Source organism: Nipponia nippon, unplaced genomic scaffold (assembly GCF_047370975.1).
Source record: "Nipponia nippon isolate SJK-2023a ecotype South Korea unplaced genomic scaffold, ASM4737097v1 scaffold_4, whole genome shotgun sequence".
In the NCBI taxonomy this organism is placed as follows: domain Eukaryota; kingdom Metazoa; phylum Chordata; class Aves; order Pelecaniformes; family Threskiornithidae; genus Nipponia; species Nipponia nippon.
The window spans coordinates 97,024,578-97,047,191 of NW_028262358.1; the positions used below are offsets into that span (position 1 = coordinate 97,024,578).

Consider the following 22,614-nt stretch of genomic DNA (forward strand, 5'->3'; position numbering starts at 1 on the left):
ATTTTAAACATTACAATTGAGTATCTGTCATCCAAAAATAATTTCAAAGTAATTCAGGAATTCTCTGCATTCATGGATAAAGGTACAGGTGTTAGAGCTCTCCAAACTGTTATACCTGGGAAGAAAAAGGTACATCTGATTTCCATTTAGTTTGAAATGAACTCATTTAAGTTATACTTTTGAAAGATTGTTGGAGCAAAAATGTTTTACTGGCACATACCATATGCCAGTGTGAGACATAGGCCGCATTGCTGGGCACAGTCCAGCATTCCAGTCCTTCCTTTCCATGGGGAGCTCTCCAGTATCTCTTTTTTTGGCCCATATGAGTCATAGAAAAGGGACAAAAATAGAGCTATTTGCTGGTGTTCAGTGAGTTTTCTATTAAGAAAAAATTTAGAATGGTTTAAAAGAAACTCTTTTTCTCCTTACCAAGAGATTTTAAGAAGTGTGTGGTTTATGTATTTTATACATATAGACATTTGATACATATTAACTCTCTCAATATACAGAAAATGGAAAATATTACTGTTAATATAATCTACTCTTATTCTTGGATATAAACATATTTCATGCCCATTTTTCCCATAGTATCCAAATACTGTAAATAATAAACAAAGAAACTATTTACATTTTTAAAAGGGGATTTTACTTCCACTTCCTATAAAATAAGTCTATATTACAGAATGTTGCTACTTGTATGATTAGAAATCTCTGAATTTCAATCTCTACTGTACTCTTAGCTTATTTATACCTCTCTGCTTTCTAAAGAACTGTGCTTTTTGTGCATATATATTTTTTGAAAAATAACTTGAAAAATGTATTTTGTAAGAAAATCTTGTACATATAGATTTTTTTGTTGTTTCCAACTGTATTTTATAAAACTCTTGAACAGAATGGAGGGGAGAACTGAAAATTAATGGAAAATGCAGCCAATTGTCCCCTTTATGGGGTGAGCAGGGAGAGTAAGTGCAGATCTCACTACCAGCACCATTGCAGACTGACTTTTGAACATGAAGGAGTTAGTTAGGAATCAAAACACGGATGAACAGGCATGACTGAAGCTTGTCTGAGGAAAGGAAAGATATACAATAATTGCAGGAAAAGGGAAGGAGCTTTCTGGTTTTTAGGGTCTGAATTTCCATCCCTTTAAGGCAGCTGAATTCTATGTATGTGTTTGTGCAGGCGTGTATGTGTATGTTTAGGCTAGAAGCAGAGACACTGTGAATTACAGGAGCTCTAAGACAGCCACGTTTTCCTTTCAGAAGAATTTTGCAGTCTACTTGAATGCGTAGCTCTGTTTAAGCATGACAAAGGAACAGTGAAGAGGGTTTATTCCTAACTGTTGTTTTTCTTTGCTTGAAAGGTGTTTGTGGGCTGCATTGGCAATGGTTCTGGATGTTAACCACGTTTTATTGTTGTCTAGCACGCCACATTAGAGAACATTTCAACTTTGGAAGAAAAACATAACTATAATTCTCTGCTAGTCATGCAGCACAGGCTTCTTTGACAGCGTAAAACATAGGTTCACTGTAACTGTGGGTACGTTATGTGGAACCAAAGGTGAGGCAGATCACAGTGAAATAGCATTGCATCTGGAAATAGAAATAATGGTTGAAGATCAATGCTCTGCTCTGTCTTTAAGGTGTTTCAGCTGAAAAGACTAAAACATACAGAAGAACATGAAACTCATTTGAAAAGAAACTAAAACCTTTTAAATACTGATTACAAATACGAAGTAGGTTATTGTATTTAAGGGAATAAAGAATAAAAGTTATGGATTATTTTGCTGTGGCTGTCCTCCAGGACTCACTGGAATGCCTGACCTTATTTTAGAATGCAAAAAAGAGCGATTGACATGACTCATTAAATGTGAAACCTCAAAGAAATGCAGTTTTTGGAGATAAAACATAGAAACGTAAAGAAAATGAAAGCTGAGGTACTTTCAGCATATTGAGATTAAAGAAAAAACACTGCCATGTGCATAGGCCACCTGAGACAGGAGGCTCTAAAAGAGGTAAAAAAAAAAAAGGCATCATATGACTAATATTATCCATTCACTCTGCTTTTATATTCTGTCAGAGTTCACAAAACTGGGGAGGCATAAAGTCTTTATAGTTAGGACAGCACGCATGTTTCTGCTGTGGTAAGTTACCTGGTTCTATTTAAGACCATTTTCTCTTATCCTCCTGTCATTCCAGTCTACAAAGAGCCTGACTGTCTTAATAACCTCCTTGTTAACTGAAAGGCTGCTGTTAGGTCCCCCTCAAACCTCACCTGAAGGCTTCTCATCTTCAGCATGAACCCTTGCTCTGTCATGGCCATTGTTTTTCCTCATGTGAAGCTTTTTTGCATGTGGCAACCTTCACCAGTGGTTGAAATGCAATCAAATCACATCATTAACACTGTGCATACCTATTGGTAGTATGGAGAAGGTAGCGTGTACCTGGAAAAACTGAATTCCCACTATAGGTACAAACACAATTGTACAGTAAAAATAGTGAATGAAGGAAGTGCAAACAGCAGTTTAGTATTTGAAATGATGTATTGATAGTAAGTGCAAAGGTTAGATACACTATAGTTTTGACAAAATATTTAACTATAATTGACAGTAGTTAGAGTCATTGTTTGAAAATCTCCAGGGTGCAGAACAGTAATATTTTATTAAAGACATAAAGTCCAGCTAGAAATGGAACTCTCACTAAGCAGCTTTACCACTAAGAAAGACTGGTTGTAAAAATCTCCCTTCTTTTTTTTTTCAGTAGTCAACTTCAAGATAAAAGTAATACTAATAAAATTTACCTTTTGTCCATGTATTTCCCATGTTCCTCAAAAAGTAAAGAAATAAGCCCAGAGTTTCACAGCAAAGTATCATCACTGAATTTGCTTTGTGCCATCCTAATTGGAGGACTGAAGACTTATTTATTAATTAAAATGAAATTATTAGTTTTAAGGTCATTGAAGAATTGTTGCCAGCACTAATCTCCCCAAGAATATGTTCACAAAAATATTTGTTAAACTTCAACGTTCTATAGGTGTTCCTGTAATTTAAAAGGACACCGTGTATGAATACTCATAGGAAAATTAAATGGTGGGGAGGGCTAACTAATTATAATGATATTTTAACTGACTTAAGATCTGTAATTCTTTGCAGTGCTTGTACTGTTCTTTTCTTCAAGTGTCAGTGGTTGAAGAGCTTGTCCATCCTATACCAGTACATATCGAGTTAAATTCATCTTAATTGCAAGAGCTTCTCATCATGCTGTTGCCCAGACACATCTGCTCCTCCCTCACTTCTCTTCAGGTTATGGCAGCTGTCCCCCAGCACACCTAGTCTAAACTCCTCTTCATTAGGTTAACAAGCCAAAACACTCTTGCTCCACCTTGGTTAGATGTGTCGGCAAAACAGCCAGGTGTTTTGCTGGATGAGTTGGCTGCTGGTCAGGACTTTAACCCTCACTGGGGGGACTGAGGGACCCCCATGCGTTCCTCCCTCACGCCCAGAGCTCTGCAGTCACTCTTGATGCTTCGCGTTATCCCGACAGCATTGTTGGTGCCCACATGGAAAAGTAGCAAGAGTTAACCGTGTGTGGGATGGGCAAGCCTTGTGGGTCCCTGTGCAAAATCCTGGATCCTGGCCCTGTCAGGCAGCAAGCCTCTGGAGACATCAGGTCAGACTGGTAGACTGATGCCTCCATACCCCAGAGAAGGAAGGGAGTCTTCAGTAACAGTCTCCCTCATCTTTGCCTGCTTCTGCAGACAAAAGGTGTGGGAGGCGCTGGCTCTGAGGGGTCTCCTGAAGCATCTTGTTTGCCCTCAGCAGTTCCCTGGGCAGTTGCAAGTTGCTCAGGAGCTATCCCTCTGCCACCAGAGGTCACAAACTTCCAGCCTTCTCCATCTCCACATCCCCCTGCTGCTACCTGTGGGGCCATAACTTCCAGCTGTGCCTGCTCCCTTGCTTTGTGTGGCTCAGCTTCTTCCTTCCATACATTTCTGCAAAACGCTCATTTTCCCTGATGGTGCACAGCTGCCTCTCCCCGCTGCTCCCTTACACAGCACACTGAGAGATCCAACCACAAGCAGCAGTGAGGGACTGAGAGGGGGCCATGGTGTATGGGGCAGCTGTTGGCGTCACCGTTGGTGGGGCAGGACACCAGGCCGCCACTTATGTCTTTAGCTTGCCTGCCAGCCAGACTCACGGGAGGTGGTAAGCATGGGTGGATGCCCAGTGTGGTGGGCCACACACACACCCTGGCTGAGGAAGCCACGGCACTGTTTACGGTGGAAGCTAACAGGCAGTCCCAGGAGAAGCATTCCTCCTCGCGTGCTATTTGTGTAAGCCTGGGCCATGGGCTACCACTGGATGTTGGCTGTTGGGCTGGAGGGATCTGTAGCCAGGCCAGTGAAACAGTCCTTGCTCTGACCTTTTCATTTCACTTTTCTAAAACTTTTTATCACTTGGCATTCCCCAGTTTTAAACAAACATAAGTTTCTTATGACCATAGTTATATACTGTTGTTAGAGATCTGTTCCTTCTTTATCAAAAATAAATAAAATTTCCAAATAGCAAATTAATAGTTCATATTTTTCATGAGAGAGTCCTTCCCACAGGCAATGATGCCTTCTCTTTGAAGGTTGTAAGGTATTTCTAATTAAAGGAACAGTAAATGATGTAGAAGATGTGTCAATGAAAGAGGAAAAAATGATAGCTTGAACAGGAGTGTTTTATCCTAAGATATAAAATAACAAAAAAGAAGAGCAGTAGAAAAAAGAAAAACATTTATTAGAATCCTCTCTGTGCCTGAATCAATACAAACTGCAGAGTATGCATTAGACGTAGAAATATCCAGAGACAGAAGCTCCATTGTCCACAGGAGCATATGCTCACGAGCATATTAAAAGTTTTGACTATCTCTGCCTGTCTTTAAAAACCAAGACTTACAGTTGTGTAGCTCTCGAGAAGTTTTAAATTTGAAGGCCTCTGTTCTGAAGCTGATGCAGCTGAAGCTCTTTGGAACGGACGAAACCCAGTAGGTACTGGCAAGAGTTAATGAATCTTGCCAGTTGACTGTGCTGCAGACCTGCCTACCTATATGTGTACCGTTATGGCTAGGTCTCAAACCTTTTAACATTCTGACATTAATGGGAATTCATGTAAACAGAAAAACGCGGAGAGCTGTATGTACACGGGGGAATGAGCTACAGCTGAAAGGATTTTATAGGCCAAAGGGCTTTCCTGTTTCTTAGGAAAGAAAGTGTTAGACATTCAGAGTCAAAGATAAAATACATTTTCTTTTTTTTATTTTTTATTTTCTAAAGGCTTGGGTGATGAACACTCTGCTTTAGGACAAATAGCAATCTAGGAAGCCAGCTCTAGAGGTCAAATGAAAAAGCTGCATGTAAGTGTAGCAGAAGGATTATAAGGAAAGCTTATGTTCTATAAAAAGAGATTGTGTACTGTTACAAACAATGTGAGAATCTATATGGGGTTATGTTAATAGCTATCGTGGGAAGGTATGTAGCCATATGTGATTCAAGTAGCACATTTTTAGTGGTTTCACAAAAATCTGGAGCCTGCTAAATATTCTTCGGTGCTTTCTCTCATTAACTTTTAGCATATTTATGGACATAAAGCAATTGCAGCAATTTTACTATTGAGCTGACTCCTTTAAAAAGCTTTCTGGTTAGCAGCATGAATATATTTCCCATCAGAAGCCAAATCGCCCCCAGTCTGTGGAATAATGGAGTGTATTGTCTTGCAAGGCAGGATCGTTTGTGAGCATAGGAAGATAAAAAGCATGGATGTCAATGAGAATAAAGTACAATTTTTTTGTCTGCAGTGCTCTGTGTACTTACTACAATTATATGTAGAATGCTAAACGTAAACGCACTAGCTTTTGCTTGTTTGGTCTTTCTTGAAATTTTGTAGATAATCACAGATTTTACTCTCTTGTAGTGAGATTCCTAGGGGCTCAGATGCCTTGTGTTAGCAAAGCACCCAAGAACTGACGTAATTTTGACCTGTTCTCACCTGTCTACTTAATTATGTGCTGAACAATGAAAAAAACCCACAAAACCTCCAAAAACCTGAGAAGGTACAGAAGGAATCAGGACTGCAGGAAAAAGATCTTGCATGCAGCTTTGCTGTCCTTCAGCCTAAGTGGAGTCAAGAAAAAGAGGTGGTTAGGTATCAGTATCTCAGGAGTGTGGGGATAACTGAGCAGTGCCATGGGAGAAGCAAAACCATGTGCGGGGGCAGTTCAGGGCAAATGGAATGAGGGAAAGATTTAGTGCTCAGTGGCGAGCTCAGGAAGGAAGACAAACAAGGGTTAGGAGGTAATCCTCTAAAGCTGTGTCTGCCCTTTCTTAGAGAAGTCATCCTGTTTATAAAATGGAAGAAGTTTTCTATGCAATTTTGGGTTTGGTTGGTTGTTTTTGTTTTTTTTTTTTTCAGTTTTCTGAAATTTACACATACAGGCTTATATTTCAAAACAGAATTTTTAAAGATTAAATACATGTAAAATTATAAGGCCATCTTTTTTGCATCACTAGTCATTGATTGGCATTGCTTGAAATTTTTGGTTTGTTTTACTGTGTGTTGTACGTGTACATATGTTACTGATTTGTTGCTGTTTCTCTTTTCACTCTGCCTGAGAATTTAAGAACTTTGTTCGGGATTTGAGCACGGTGACTCTAATTTTGTAAATAGGTTTCTGAAAAGTCATGAAAGGATAAAATTCAGCATACTCTTACAGTGATAAACAGGAGGCCAGCATTAATAGTTTGTAATTTATCCCAGTATCATTGATGTTCAGAATTTAAGCATATATAGTAATGTATTTGCCATTGGAGTTGGTGTCAGAACAGATTAAAATTTTGCTTATGTTGGAAGATAGAAATGGGATTTGTGACCTTCAAAGATACTCAGAATCACTGTATAGACGATGAGCCAAGCAAAATGGAATTATTCAGGTATTATGTGTTATACATTGTATCTAGGTTCATATTGTTGCACTGACTTTTTTAACAAGATGGGTGAGTTGTTACTGTTACTTCAAATTTTTATCAGTCTCATAAATTTGATCAAACTAAAGCATATATCTGCTTGTGCAAAAATCAAAATACCGTAGCTGTCCTAAAACAAAACAACTAAACTCCTCATGTTACATATGTGGAAGAGGACACACATTTTTAATTCCTTATGAGCAGATAAATATACTGATCTGAGGCTCAGTTGACATATTGGCAAGTAAAAAACTAGAAGTGCCTGACTATATGCATTTGTGCATTAATCGGTACCTATGTGCAAGTTGAACACAACACATGAGAGACAAAGGATGGGGAGGGAAAGAAAAGAAGGAAGAAACAAAGGGAGGGAGGAAAGGAGGAAGGAAAGGGAAAGGAAAGGGAAGGGAGATAAAAAAGAAGAAAGGAAGGGAGGGAAAGAGAAACAAAGAAAAGAAGGAAAATAAAAATAAAAATAAATTAAGACGAAAGAAAAAGAGAAAAGAGGGAAAGAAAGAAAGAAAAAGGGAAGGAATGAAGGAAAGAAAGACAAGGGAAGAAAAAAGAGAGGAGAGAAGAGGGAAAGGGAGGGGGGAATAAGCCCCTTTTAAGTGTACTCCTCTGTCATCTGATGGGCTTGCAGCTGTGTATTAACACATTTTTTCCTTTTAAATAAGAGCTGCATCTGCCCTTGCCAGGTATGGCACAGGGTGCTGGAGGTTACGAGGGGTCTAGATAAATCAAAGAGACAAGCTAGATGTATTCAGAAGGGAAATTTTTAACTTTCACCCTAGCAACATCCCATTGTTTGTTTTAGACAGAAATAGTTGACATATTTGATTAAGATGGCAATTTCATAATTAGGATGTGGAATGTCTTCCTCCCTTTCCAAGCTGTGTTGTTTCTGCAAAGACTTCAAACTCATTCACTCTTGCATCAAAAACTATGTGACTGCTTAACTTTGAAAAAACCATTCTTGACTTACGGGGAGCCAAAGCTGCTAAATATATTCCAAGTGTTATCATCTTCATAGCCATTTCTTTCAGGCATTGATCCTAGTTGTCTGCTTAATATAATTTGATCTAAACCTTTATGTCTAGTTTCATAAATTCTCAGCGTTAGTCTGTGACAAAAGAAAACTAACATCAATTTTCAGATTCATGTCTGTCTCCTTGACAGATGTAAAAGAGTATCCTATATCTTTGCTACCATTAGCAGAATGAGAAACCAGTGGGTGAAGAAGAAAAATGTCTTTGTATCCTTATATCTCTCAAAATTATATTTACAGACTTTAGTTATGCTCGGTATTACGGTGATTCTTACCTGGAATTTCAAGGCTTGCATTTGAACATGCAAAACTTCATCCACTTGGAATTTAAGACCTATAATCCCCATGGACTCCTCCTGTATATTGAACAGAGCCCAGAAACAATAGGACATTTTTTAATGCAGCTTTTCATCAAACGTGGCACCTTACAGGTAAGGCATCAAAATCTCCCACTGAAGGAGAAGTAAGTAAAAGTTAGCATCTGTAAAAATTTTTTTCTGTTTCCTGCTGTAGACGATAGTAGGCAGAGATACAGAGTCTTGAGATTCTTTAGTATTTTAAGGAAAATAGTTGTCAAAGTTGCTATCTGTTAGGGCAAATTCATGGCTAATATGATTAATATGTCTCACAAGAGGTGGTGCTTGAGGAAAATTGAATCCAATCAATAATTAGATGAATCCAGTTATAACTGGAATGTCTCATATCTAAAGTATGTATTAAAAGGCAAAAATAAGGAATGTAGGTTTTGTCTAAACAACTGGTACGAATTAAGGTATTCTGTTCTATACATGAAGCCTGAACCTACTGAACCTCCTCATGTGCAAGTTCATTAAAATTGCTATAAGAGGAGCTGTGGAATTGAGTGAATTGTCATAGGAAAATTTACTGTGTAAGGAAATGGAGTGTCTCTTTGTTACCATGTGGCTCTGAGTAGAAAGAAACCTTTTACTTGATCTATCATGTTAATTCACAGTTCCACAGGATCCCAAAAAACTTCCAAAAATTTGCTTGGCTTTCATGGACAAACTACATAGGAATACATTTGTTTATAAACATTAACGGTTAAAGTGTGTATCCCAGTATATCTTTACCTTTGGCAAATTATTCCTTCTTTTCTGAGGAGGAGATAAAGCTTGAGCTTTATGAAGAGATGGGCAGAAACTAAAGAGGCTATAAAAAGATAGTAAAAGAGAAGTTACTTTTCTCATAATGGATCTTCCATTTTTATGTTAAAGATTTCCAAAATTTTGGCTGTAATTATATTCTTCTGCAAGGATTGTGCAATGGTGTTAGGAACAGCAAATTTTCATTATATTTGCCTTCATGTTTAAAAAGCATGTTCATACTAAAAAGATATATAAATTGCAGATAAACAGAAAAAGAAGAAAATAACCTGTTACTTTATTTTGTTATATTGTGATTTACTGTGGTTTATTATATTGTGACTATCTTTATCCAGAACAAATGAGATTAGTCAGGGGCAGGAAGTTATCCAAAGTTTAGAAAATGTTGACGGCTTTAAGTCCATCTTACTTGTATTCATGGTAAAGTAATGATGCAGAAAAATATTTTTCTAACATATCATAAGCACCATAAAATATGAAAGTACTTTAATTGACAAAAATCTATTCAGAGATCCCAGTGTGCCATGTTAAAACTAATTGAATTCACTTAATCATTCACAAAGCCGGTCAATTAAATGTAGATTTAAAGCCCAATGAACAAATGGTTCTAAGCTCACAATCAAGCTACAATTACAAGTAGACAAACCATGAAATCAAGTGCTTGTTCGCATTAGTATAGGAAATTAAATGGTGTTCCAAAATGCTCAAGCCTGCATGCTACATTACGTGTTTGGAAGTGTAAGGAGGCCATAAAATGGTAAGTAAAATTCACCCGTGACCAATGTTAATTTCAGCTGGGTTGCAGATGGTCAAAGTTCTTTGCAAATCAGGCCCATAATATCTGATTGTACAATACACAAAGACTAAAGCATTTTCATGCAGGCTAGGAAGCATATATGTGTGATTGTATATTTCTGGTACAATAGATTTCCTGATCCAGATCTTTAAGGAAAACTTAGTTTTCCTTGATACACATGACATTCTTCCGGTTTTTATGAAACCATTTGTTATTTTTAAATTCAAGTTTCTAAGCCTGTAACTGTTTAATTATTACAAATCAAGTAATAAAAGCATTTTCCCACTCTGTAGTACCAGTTTTCATGTGATGAAGCAGCAGAAGTCAAAAACATCACTACTACTGCTAGAGTGGATAATGGACGCTGGTATAAAGTGCAGATTAGGTAAGTTTTGTATTTTACTGTTGTCTGTGTTTATAATTGCTTCACAGATCATCTAGGTTGGATAGTTTGTAAATTCCAATGGTATTATATCCCATTAGCTATGAGTGATACCTGAACGTGTGCAGTAAAATCATGTTATGGCAGCATGGACTACAACGCATCCTGGGAAAGAATGGTTAAAACTATAGTACAGTTGGACAGTGCTCATCACATCACTGAAGTGCTCAATGGAAATTTATTCTCATTGAAATCATGTACCATAGCAAAGATAAATATTCAGGGAGGGAAGCTACTGTGCAGTAGGTCCAAGCTGCTTAGCGCAGGAAACAGTTGAATTGCCAACAGTGAGACTGTGACTAATAGAAAAATCTTGGAAAATAGATAGATAGGCAGAAGCAGCACTATGACTTTTGTTGCTGTCATTGACTTGCAACTCATAATAGGATATATTACTCCTGTAAAAGTAACAATACTTGCAACTGAAGAAGGATAAAATGAAAGGAAAATGAAGTAGGTAGTAGGTTTTCCATGTTCTTTGTTTCCTGTCATGGCAATGTAACGGGAAAGGCAAATGTATGTTTTGGAATAATATAAATACTCACCATTGTAAGAATCCACAAGAAGGCCAACCAAAGCAATCACATTTGGCTATCTTACAGGAAATCAAAAGGGAAGAAGCACCTGGTGGTGTCTGGGAATAGATGTGCAGAAAACCAAAGTCCAGCAGGCTTTGTAACTAAACATTGGTGACTCCTTGTATTGTGAAGCTGAACAAAGTCATTCTGACCTACCAAATTAAGACCTACCAAAATCAGAAAAAAGAGAGTCAGTCAGAAAAAAGAGAGTCAGTTTTTGGTTTAGTTGAGATTTCCGGAACAGCAGTCTAAACACAGTTCAGACATCTGTTATAGATTACCAGGGTGCACTAATCTTGTTACTAAGTTAAACTGGGAGTCTGGATCACTAATGAGAAGTGGATCCTTTTCAAATACTTGTGAAAAAAAGATTCTTTGCACAGGGGCAATGGTGACCTGCATGTATTTTGTTTTTTATTTTTAACCAAGCAAACGTACATATATGTATCTAATAACCAAAAGTCTGTGCTGTTAGAATCCACAACCTTTTAAGAACTTGGAAGAAAAAGTTTTGGTTTCGTTTTATGGGAACATTAGGCATGAGTCCTAGTGAGCTCTCCAGGTGCCTGGTTCCTATTAGATAGATTAAAATAGGTCCAAGTCCTCTAGTCCAGCAAGAAGAAAGAGAGCTAGCTGTCTGCTTGTCTCTCAGGAGTAAATGACTCCCTAAAAAGTTTGTGGAGGGGTACAAAAGGAACAAAATCCTTTTACTGGAATAAGCCTTTTATAGCTAGATCTGTCCAAATGTAGCTAAATGCGGCACTCTTGCAGGGCAACTACAACTGGACCCTTAGCTTCTATGGGAAGCCGTAGTGGTGATTGTATCCATTGTATTGTGCCTTGCTGCCTCAGCTGTGGCAGTGAGTATCAGTGAGAGGGACCACAGTTTGTTGCTGTATTTCAGCTATCATTGCTGTCATTTATTTTTTCCAGCATGGTAAATCAGGCTCAAGCTCCAGACCACACAGTAAGACAATGCAAACTAATGTAAGGAGCAAAAGCCAGTAATTTACTGCAGTTGTGCTTATCACCCAAAAAGGGAATAACATAAAACCAAACCATGCTAATGGAATCTAAAAGCAAGTGTAAGCTCCTCTCTGACCAGGAAGGAATAGAAGATATCTCTATGACACTGATAAAAGTGGGATTCTCTAAAATCTTGAATAACATACCAAGTTCTGTTTATTTCTCTGCTTTTGACTCCCTCTCAATCTCCAAACAGAGAAAGTAGAATTGGATTTTTTTTCAGAGAAGAGATGAAGATGATAAAGGCATTAAGCAGCTTCTCTGTGAATGGTGACTAAATAATCAAGGACTCTGCAAGTCCATTAAAGACAACTGAGGTAGAATACCAAAGAAGTCTAAAAAAACCCAAGTGACACAGAGAAAGTGGATAAGGACTGGAGACATAAATTTTTTAGTCTGTTAGCTAGGTTAATCCATTAGAATTCTGTTGTTATTCCTTTGTTCTGCATTTTAAGAAAGGTCTAAGATCCTGAAGATAACAAAAGTATGAATACCTGAACCCTCAGTACTGTAGGAGACTTGATGAAAAACATCCTTTCCCCTGGCGCCAGAGCATTAGAACTGCCATGTCATTGACATTACTCAGGGATGTATTAACTACCATGATGTGAGTGCACCTATTTTATGCATTTTCCCCCAACTCCATCGAGCAGCAAATAACTTGAATCTATAAATCAGCCTATGTCAATAGCTGGAGAGAAAAACAACCCAATTTCTATTTCTAGTGTTCCTTTTAAGCCTAAAAAGGAAGGAAGAAAGAGTTATTTTCTTTCACGTGCAGAGAACGGTAACTATTTCAGGACAGCTCAGGTAAGATGGGCCACATTAATTTTTGCTGTTGAAAGAGAAGGAATGCGTACTATTTATGGGATTCAGGCTGGATGCCAGGTGCCCACCAAAGCTGCTGTAAGACTACCCCTCCTCAATCGGACAGGGGAGAGAAAATATAACTAAAAGCTCAGGGGTCGAGATAAGGACAGAGAGATCATTCACCAGTTACCATCGTGGGCAAAACAGACTCAACTTTGGGAAATTAGCTTAATTTATTACTGATCGAATCAGAGTAGGGTAATGAGAAATAAAACCAAATCTTAAAGCACCTTCCTCCCACCCCTCCCTTCTTCCATGGCTTAACTTTACTCCTGCCTCCCTCACAACAGCTCAGGGGCACGGGGAATGGGGGTTGCAGTCAGTTCATCACACGTTGTCTCTGCCTCTCCATCCTCCTCAGGGGGAGGACTCCTCACACTCGTCCCCTGCTCCAGCATGGGGTCCCTCCCATGGGAGACAGTCCTCCATGACCTTCTCCAATGTGAGTCCTTCCCACAGGCTGCAGTTCTTCACAAACTGCTCCAGCATGGGTCCCTTCTATGGGGTGCAGTCCTTCAGGAACAGACTGCTCCAGCGTCGATCCTCTGCAGGATCCCAAGTCCTGCCAGCAAACCTGCTCCAGCGTGGGCTTCCCATAGGGTCACAGCCTCCTTCAGGCAACCACCTGCCTCCAGCATGGGGTCCTCCACAGGCTGCAGGTGGATATCTGCTCCACCGTTAACCACCATGGGCTGCAGGTGGACAGCCTGCCTCACCATGGTCTTCACCAGGGGCTACAGGAGAACCTCTGCTCCGGCACCTGGAGCACCTCCTCCCCCTCCTTCACTGACTTTAGTGTCGGCAGGGCTGTTTCTTTCACCTTTTCTCACTCCTCTTTCCAGCTGCAATTGCACAGTTCCCCTCTCCCCCCTTCTTAAATAGGTTATCACAGTGGTGCTACCACCATTGCTGATTGGCTCAGTCTTGGCCAACAGTGGGTCCATCTTGGAGCCGGCTGGCATTGGCTCTGTCAGACATAAGGGAAGCTTCTAGCAGCTTCTCACAGAAGCCACCCCTGTAGCCCCTCTGCTACCAAAACCTTGTCACGCAAACCTGATATGCAGGCTAATTAGTGAGCAATTATTAATTATTCACTCAACTTTAGTAGACTGGAAATGGTTTTGGACATTGTTTTAAGACAATATTCTGGAGATGACACCAAGTTGGGTGGAAGTGTTGAGCTGCCTGAAGGTAGGAAGGCTCTACAGAGGGACCTGGACAGGCTGGATCAATGGGCTGAGGCCAAGTGTTTGAGATTCAGCAAGGCTAAGTGCTGGGTCCTGCACTTGGGTCACAACAACCCCATGCAACGCTACAGGCTTGGGGAGGAGTGGCTGGAGAGCTGCCCAGCAGAAGAAGACCTGGGGGTGGTGGTTGACAGCCATCTGAATATGAGCCAGCAGTGTGCTCAGGTGGCCAAGAGGGCCAATGGCATCCTGGCTTGTATCAGGAATAGCGTGGCCAGCAGGACCAGGGAAGTGATTGTCCCCCTGTACTCGGCACTGGTGAGGCCGTACCTGGAATACTGTGTTCAGTTTTGGGCCCCTCACTACAAGAAGGACATCGAGGTGCTGGAGCGTGTCCAAAGAAGGGCAATGAAGCTGGTGAAGGGTCTAGAGAACAAGTTATACAAGGAGCAGCTGAGGGAGCTGGGGTTGTTTAATCTGGAGAAGAGGAGGCTGAGGGGAGACCTTATTGCTCTCTACAACTACCTGAAAGGAGGTTGTAGCAAGGTGGGGGTCGGTCTCTTCTCCCTAGTAACAAGCAATAGGACAAGAAGAAACGGCCTCAAGTTGCACCAGGAGAGGTTTAGGTTGGATATTAGGAAAAACTTTTTCACCGAGAGGGTGGTCAAGCATTGGAACAGGCTGCCCAGGGAAGTGGTTGAGTCCCCATCCCTGGAGCTATTTCAAAGATGTGTAGATGTGATGCTTAGGGACGTGGGTTAGTGGTGGACTTGGCAGTGCTAGGTTTACAGTTGGACTTGATCTTGAAGGTCTTTTCCAACCTAAATGATTCTATGATTCTAAAATTTAAAATCTTAATAATGGTGCAGATGTCAGAAGGATTTGGTTAGAAGTTGCTTCTAATTTTCATCTTCACATGTGCTTGAGTTACTTAAGAAAATTTATATGCTGTATGGAAAAGTATAACCACTGCTTTACATACTTCTTTCTTTATTAACAATTAAATATATGTTGTTGACAATTAGATTTGATAGAGTCACTCTTGAAATATGTGTTACTTTTTTTATGAAGTTAACATTTAATTTAATTAACTGTAGTATAATACAGCATAGTAAAACTTAACTTTGGTGAAAAATTGCCGTAGCTTATTCAGCAGCTGTCCAGAGCTTTTCAAACATTGTTTAATCTTCACAGAACTGATTTGCAGTGAGATAAGTAATTTAAATTTTAACAATGGTATCTGGGAAGTTGGCAAAGTCAGGATGGGAATGTAGGAGATACTGAATACTATAACATAGCGGACATGCAGAGTGTGGGATTTTCTTTGTTCTGCAGATGTTAAGTATTATGAACAGACATCATGGGTAATAAAAAAATATGGTTTTGTAGTAGTTTGTTGAAAGAAACTGCTCATTCTTATTACTTAAAGTATTCCTAATTTTTTGGAGCCCTTTGAATGTGGCCTTGTGATGAAAAGATTTTTGTGTTTCAAATTCACTAAAAGCAATGCATTTCAGTTACTGAAGATAAACCATCTGGAAAGAATATACTGCCTCTGCAATATCGTATTAAATGAAAGAAATAGACTTAAAAGTAGTGAGTGTTGTGTAATACAAGTTGAAATACTGTGAAAATTAGGTAGTGATAATATCTTCCTTTTCTGCTTACAAGGGTACATTTTATTGCTTCCTTTATCCCACAGAAATCATTCCTGGTGTGAATAAAAGAAATGTCACACCTTTTAATGTTTGCAAATACACGTGCATATTACTGTCAGACACTATACTATATCTAGTTCTCGTAGTCTACCAGAATATTCATGCTGAAAGTAAAACAGCAGCATTGCTGAAACACATTTTTCATGATGATGGAATATTGTGGCTACAACAGTTGTAACAATTTAATAAAACTGGATATAATAACAGGACTGGATTTGTGTCAAGATCTCGGATAACCTGATAATTTTGGATAAGAGATAACTTCTTGCATAAGATTAGTCTTTATTTATGGCATTGGCTGCTAAAACCAACACGTTGCCAAGGTTTGCCTCAGAGCAGTGCCTGAGAGTTCTGTTTTAGATGTAAGCTAGTACAGTTGTTTACTAAGTCGAGCTATTAATGAAAATCATTGCAGCTGTTTCACTCATATACCTGATTGTATGGTTTTGGTTTTCTTAAGAATGTTCTAGGGAAGTGAAAGAGCTACAGTGAAAAACTGATATGGGCAATATCCCACAGGGATTAGATTTCTGCAGGGTATTATGAAGGGAAGGAACTGTTAAAGGGACTCAAGCATTGGGAAGTTTACATGTTGGGTTTTGTTGTGAAGACACAGTTACCTTACTGGCAATGCAGGGGATGCTCTACCCCCCAGTCTTCTCATTCCAGCCCTTATAAAACTACATTCATTAACTGCTTTACGATTTATCTTCTTCAATCTTTGTCATCAAAACAAGTTGATAATGTAACATGTATTGCAGAAACAGGCCAAACTGCAGCAGCAGTATTAGAAATTTGTCGTTTTCTTGGTCCGCTATGCTCCATTTCAATAATCATTTCAGTACTGATAATAATAGTGTCTTAATTTCATTGATTAAAACAAAACATTTTTTATTTTACTTTTAATCTCAGATCACAGTTGTCAATTGCTTTAGCAAAGCTATCAGCTTATAAATTGCATTATGCAGTAGATATCACCAATACAACTTCTTTCTTTAAAATAAATCGATCCACTTTGAATTTTTTTTAATCGACTGTGACCATTACGATTAGAAACTGGTGTAGGTTCTCTCTAGAAACCAACAGCAAAATGTAGCAATTTGCTCTTTTAAAGAGTGTGTTATTCTTCTCCTTTAACTCATAATGTTTGTAATTTGAGGTTTGCACTAGTTAACCATAGGACTTTTGGTGATCGATTGTCTTGGTTTTGAGACATAGATGTTTTCTGATTCCTCTAGTCAGAAAAATACCTTTCTAATCATGCCATAATGCAGCATATGCTCACTCTGGAGCTTTTATATTGCTTGCTTTTGATAGCTTTTTATGAAGGCCTGAGATAATCCATATGGTGCAAAATATGCTGTATTTATTATCCTTCAGAATATGCTACAAAGCTCCTATTTTCCCTAGGGCTTTCAGGCAGGTAAGATAAGCAGATGATAGATAAAGTGGTTAGAAAAAACTGCAGATGCTTCTCTGTTTTGTTTCTCTTTATTTCACTTTTATTGTAAGTTCCTATTTTTATTTTATCACAAAGGAGCTGAACATTGGCCTTGGTTTTTAACACAACAGCATACAGGTGAAGAGGTCATCCATCTGTTGTTTCATGTACTGTGTAAATGCAATATACTCTACATAATGAAAACATGCTTAATGGGTCAACTCCTCAAAAAACAGTGTAAGCCACAACATATTAATAGCAACGGCTGCTACTTAATTAGAGTAGAAGTGTATTCACTATTTATATAATGCTGTAAGAAGTGTATTATTGGTATAAGATAGCTTCATGCTCTTTTCATTTTCTGGGCCTCTGCCAAGGAAGCTATCAGTGGACTTGCATCAGCTGCAGGACATTTGTTGATGTACTTGGACATACCCAGGATTAAGCCTGATTTGTATTTATCACCAATACAAATGATTTAGGAAGTTGTTGGACCTCTAAACTGGCTACTGATAGGGTCCTCACAAACGTACTTTCCTAGCCATGGCTGTGTTGGTCTTTTTTTTCAGTCCCTCCTAAAGTGCCTAGTGTAAAACTAGGGGTATATGAAATACAACCCAAGTGCTGACTTATCTCATAATTTCTAATTTTTGTATAGTCTGAAACTTTTCCCAGCTCAATGGCCTTACTTGGAAAACGTCCAGTTTATTAGATTTAGTCTAATTCATTTATGATATATTAACACTGGTAATAAAATGACATTTCTTTTTTCCTAAATTCCACTGTGTCTTGATTCCTAACTAGGTTGTATCTGCTACTTACTGTCCAGTATCCATTGCAGAGAGGCTAGGACTGATTTGAGAATATAGTTTAGATGTACAGGCATCTGTTTTTAAAGTGGAACAAAAATTATGAAAACTTCTGAAATAATGATACTGATGTCAAGACCTGGATTTGTAAGGTGGAAAATAGGAATGAGTTGATCATGAATTATTATGAAAATTAGAAGGATTCTTTGTTTGGTTTGGTTTAGTTTTTTTGGACAGAGATAAAGAAATTTAACCTAGAATACTTCTGGTGACTATAACACAGATGAACAGGAAGAACTGAAGAATATCCCCCCAAAAGGGTATTCTGGAATACATCTGAAAGGAAAAAGACACTGACTTTGCAACAACAAAGAGTGGCTATTGGCACAAGTAGCTCAAAAAGTGGAGAACTAATTTCTAGATGCTGAAGACTTCTGTTACACAGTGACACTATTACTGCCCACTAGCAGAGCATAACAGTGCCACAGAAATGGCAATGCTGAACTGAAGCAAGAGAATCAAAGGAGATTCTGATTCATGGGCTGTGAAATTGAAACCAAGTATGAATCAAAAAGCACTAAATAGAGGAAAAGTTTTGAAATCTTGCTAGTCAGAATATATCTCATGTATTTTCCCGTTTATTCTACTAACCCGCTCAGTACATTTAGAGAGAATTAATTTGGTTTTAATCCTTTCTCAGATAAGTGGAAGGGGAGCTAGGCTAATAACATTCCCTCCTGTGACTAATTTTATTCATTACTTTATCTCATAAATACTTGATATTTAAATGTAGCTTAATGTATCTTTCTATTTGGAGGTCAAGTGTTCAAAATAAATGGTAGTTCTTCTTAAGAATAAATGTTCAATCAACAATAGTTTTCAGATTATACTTTTTTTTTGTCCAAGAACCTAATCCTCCCTTCTTTATGACTTAGAGCACTAGGGAAATAATGACTTTGTAGATGCTAGAGAGGAATAGCAATGTAAATACAAATACAACATCTCACTAAAAATCATCAGAACAGTTAAACAATAATAAACTTAGATAAGCAAACTGGTCTATATATAGGTTGAATACTGAGAATGCATTGATGGTATCGGCTGCTGAAGAAATATTAAGGAAAGTGATAGGCAATCAATGAAGTTATACTTACCCAGTTTGCTTTGTGAGTAAACATTGATTTCTGTAGCTGAAGATTATTTTTGTGTACAAATACCAGAAATTAGTTTCATGTACAGTCTATAAATGCAGTTATTTTCTATTAATCTTAGGTATTTTCAAAGTACCAGTTAGTTTTTTTTTTTTTTTTCTGAGAAGAGAACATCTTAAACTTTAGTAGTAGAAATACTTTATCAAAATGATTATTTATTCTTTGAAGTGTCATTATTGTGAAAAACAAAACTATATTTTTATTTCTAGATTCACAAACTATTCATTCTTTCCTTACTTAGAATTGCCTTTCTTTCTCTGTCTTCAGTAGAAAAAGAAAAAAACAACATGCCCGCTCTTACTGGCTGCTGCATATCACTGAATTCCGTATTTTTTAGAGATACTGTCTCAACAATTTATGCATTTGCCAGAGGCTTTTCCTCAGGACATGTCCTTAGCTGGTTGTCTGTTTAAGCATATTTAAATCATGTTCTATCCCATGTGATCTATAGAATAACTCTTAACTCCATTCTTCACATTATTAATTTCCCAGACTGTTCATAATTTTATTCTCAGAATAGCCCAAATTGATAATTTTTCAAACAAAGTAGTTACAATATTGACTGACATCTTTTACATGTTTGAAATATTTTTTCCTTATAAAAACTAATAGAGCACAACAATATCCTATTTCTGAATGTTTTTTGTTATTTGGAAAGCAGATCTAATATATATAATACACACCATCCTGTAGTTTCTTTTATACACTTAAATGTGCTGAACCCTTTGACTTCCTAAACAAAATTATTTTGAGTTTTCATGTTTTCACATGTGGTATCAATATATTTTATACAATATATGCATATTAATTAAGAGTAAATACACCAGATATCACAGAGGGAGCTTAGGGGAAAAACAGTGTAGCATTTAGAGAATATTTTATAGAGCTTCTTTTCCCCTCTATGGATGAGCATTTTACATCATTTGAACACTACAGAATAAGATACCATAGGCTACCGTTTTTATCTAAGATACAATTTCTAAATTTTCTTGATTTTAGAGTTTCAGACCAGAAAGGACCACTCATTTGACCACCAAGGGACCACTAGCTTGACCTTCTCTATGTCATAAATGATCAGTATTTTGTTCAGAAAGCCACAGACTTCAGTTAAATCAAACCCTTCTATTTCTTAAATATTTTCCTAAGATACATTCTACTGTGGTCACTTCTTCCTAAACCCACAGTATTGGTGAGGAATTTATATATCCAATTGATTCTGGCTGGCCAACTGCAGCCAGTACTTCAGTGAAAAGCTGAAAATAAAAGCTGGGTAAAGATTCCTTTCTGACCCTGCTAATCCTGTGTCTCAGGTATCTGACCCTGACTATAAGAACAAGCAGTGGCAGACATCTGAGAGGTGTAATTTACTCTCACCTCAAAGATTTTTTTACCTGCTAGCTATCCTTTCACCACAAAACTCAAGCTCTGCTATTTGAGAGATGCCCCAGAGAATGGAGAAACAAAAATAATTAGCCAGTTCTGTACTGGGAGAAAAATGCTGTTAGGCATTGCACATTGCATCCAAAGCCTGAAGGCGTAAGTTTTATGAAAGTCATTGTACTGAGGCAGATATGAGGCAGCATGAGTATTTGAAAGATAATGCAAGCCATCTTTTTCTCAGTGAAGAAAGAGGGATATGCAGAGAGCGGGACAAGCAGTACAGCTGTCTTGTTTATTCAGACAGAGCTGTTTGAATACTGTACACTGTAACTCCTACTTAGTAAGAAGGAAGCTGTCTTTCTACTTTATCCCGCATGATTCCCTTTCAGTCAGAGTCATTTGGAGGCAGTGAGATAGCTCGTCTTCTGAAAGCAAATAAGCTTTGTCTCCCTAAAGGACGGGATGGAGCTTGCAGAGTCTGCAGCAACAGCGCAGACTGGGGAAATCCTGAAAAAAAAACAGAGTCTGCCTGCTGTAGGAAGCAAGCACTAAGGTGAGCCTTGTAAGATCATGGAAGGAAGGAGATTTTTTGGGGGACCAACAGTATATAGTAAAGAATTTATTCAAGTTAGAGAATAAATTTGCTTTCAAGCTTTTTTTTGCTCTATCACACTTATTTCTACATTTTCATTATTTAAGAAGTTACCTCTTAAAAATCTGGTTACCTTGTGCTCTAAACGAAGTCTGTCTTTAAAGAGGGGTGTCCTTTTATGTCTTTTTGGAGAAGTCACTTCAACAAAAGGGGGACAATTCAGAGTCCCTTCGAAGGGAGACTTTTGGCCTCAGGGAGACTCGGTTGTTTTTTCCATGTTCAAGCTGCTTTGTTCTCCTTCTCTTAATTTTTTTTTTTTTTTTAATCCGGCTACTGGCTCATGTGGGCAGAGCTCATACAAAGAACTGATCCAGTTAAAAATATGTACTTTTTTTTTGTTTTCAGCTGAATGATTTCCTTAATGCAAATTGCTGTGCGAAGAAGGGAGGAAGTACATTTGAATGCGCATGGAATAAAGGCTGGAACTTAGTCCTTTGCCTAAATTGCCAGTCAAACCACACCTAGAGATGTATAAGAAATGCCAGTGAGATGATCCAGGCTCCACCATATCTGCTGTACCTATTGACAGTTCTCCATTCACTTTCAGAGTTTCTCTAAAATGTTAGCTTAAAGCTTGTCTTCTTAAGATGAGCAATTTAACTTTCTTTCAGAAACAAGCTTTCTTTCAGAAACAAATTATGCTGTTATACTGCTGATCTTACATGAGCATACTCCTTTTGAACATTGCGTAGTAAAGATCTCAGTTCTGCATTGCCAGACATGTCTGAATACCCTTTGCTATTCTGAAGTCTCTACAAGTGCTTTATTCATTTGACAAGAACTAAGATTTCACAGAGAAAGAAGGAATAGCGGAAACGGACAAAACCTAGAAATTATGACAGAGGAACTTGGCATTAATATTTTCATATCTTGCAGTTAGTTTCCAGAAATTGAGAATAATGAAAGTAGACTTTCGTTCTTGCATATCTGTCTCTGTATACAAAAAAACCTGCACTGATCAGATCTTCTAATAAATCAAAGGATTAAAACTAAGTGCATTTGTATGCAGCTAAATATTATTTTGTTCTGCATCAATGCAATGTAAAGAAATCTTAATTGGAATGAAAAACCATCATGAAATCAAAGCTCAATATGTTGCGTATGTTTTTATATTCCACGAAGAGTGACTATTTATCGTAAACTTCATATGAGTCAACAGAGAATAAGCAACTGCCTTTTTCTAACAATGTAATTGAATGCAATGGATTTAATTATACTAAATTGATCATAATAACAGTTAATAGCAACTTAATACCACGAATTAGTTTGATACAAACTGTTTTACAGCCTCTTTAAGATAAAAGCTTAGTTAGTCATGCCACATCTTGGG

The 22,614-nt window shown here is 38.0% G+C and overlaps 1 protein-coding gene across 1 annotated transcript in view; it reads left to right on the forward strand.

Moving 5' to 3' along the window:
- EYS (EGF-like photoreceptor maintenance factor) overlaps window positions 1–22,614 on the forward strand; it is a 923,675-nt gene that overhangs the window by 608,739 nt on the left and 292,322 nt on the right. The window contains exons 33-34 of the mRNA XM_087776394.1: window positions 8,291–8,481; window positions 10,264–10,355. Of these exons, the coding sequence (XP_087632520.1) occupies window positions 8,291–8,481; window positions 10,264–10,355 (283 nt within the window). The remainder of the gene's footprint in view (window positions 1–8,290; window positions 8,482–10,263; window positions 10,356–22,614) is intronic.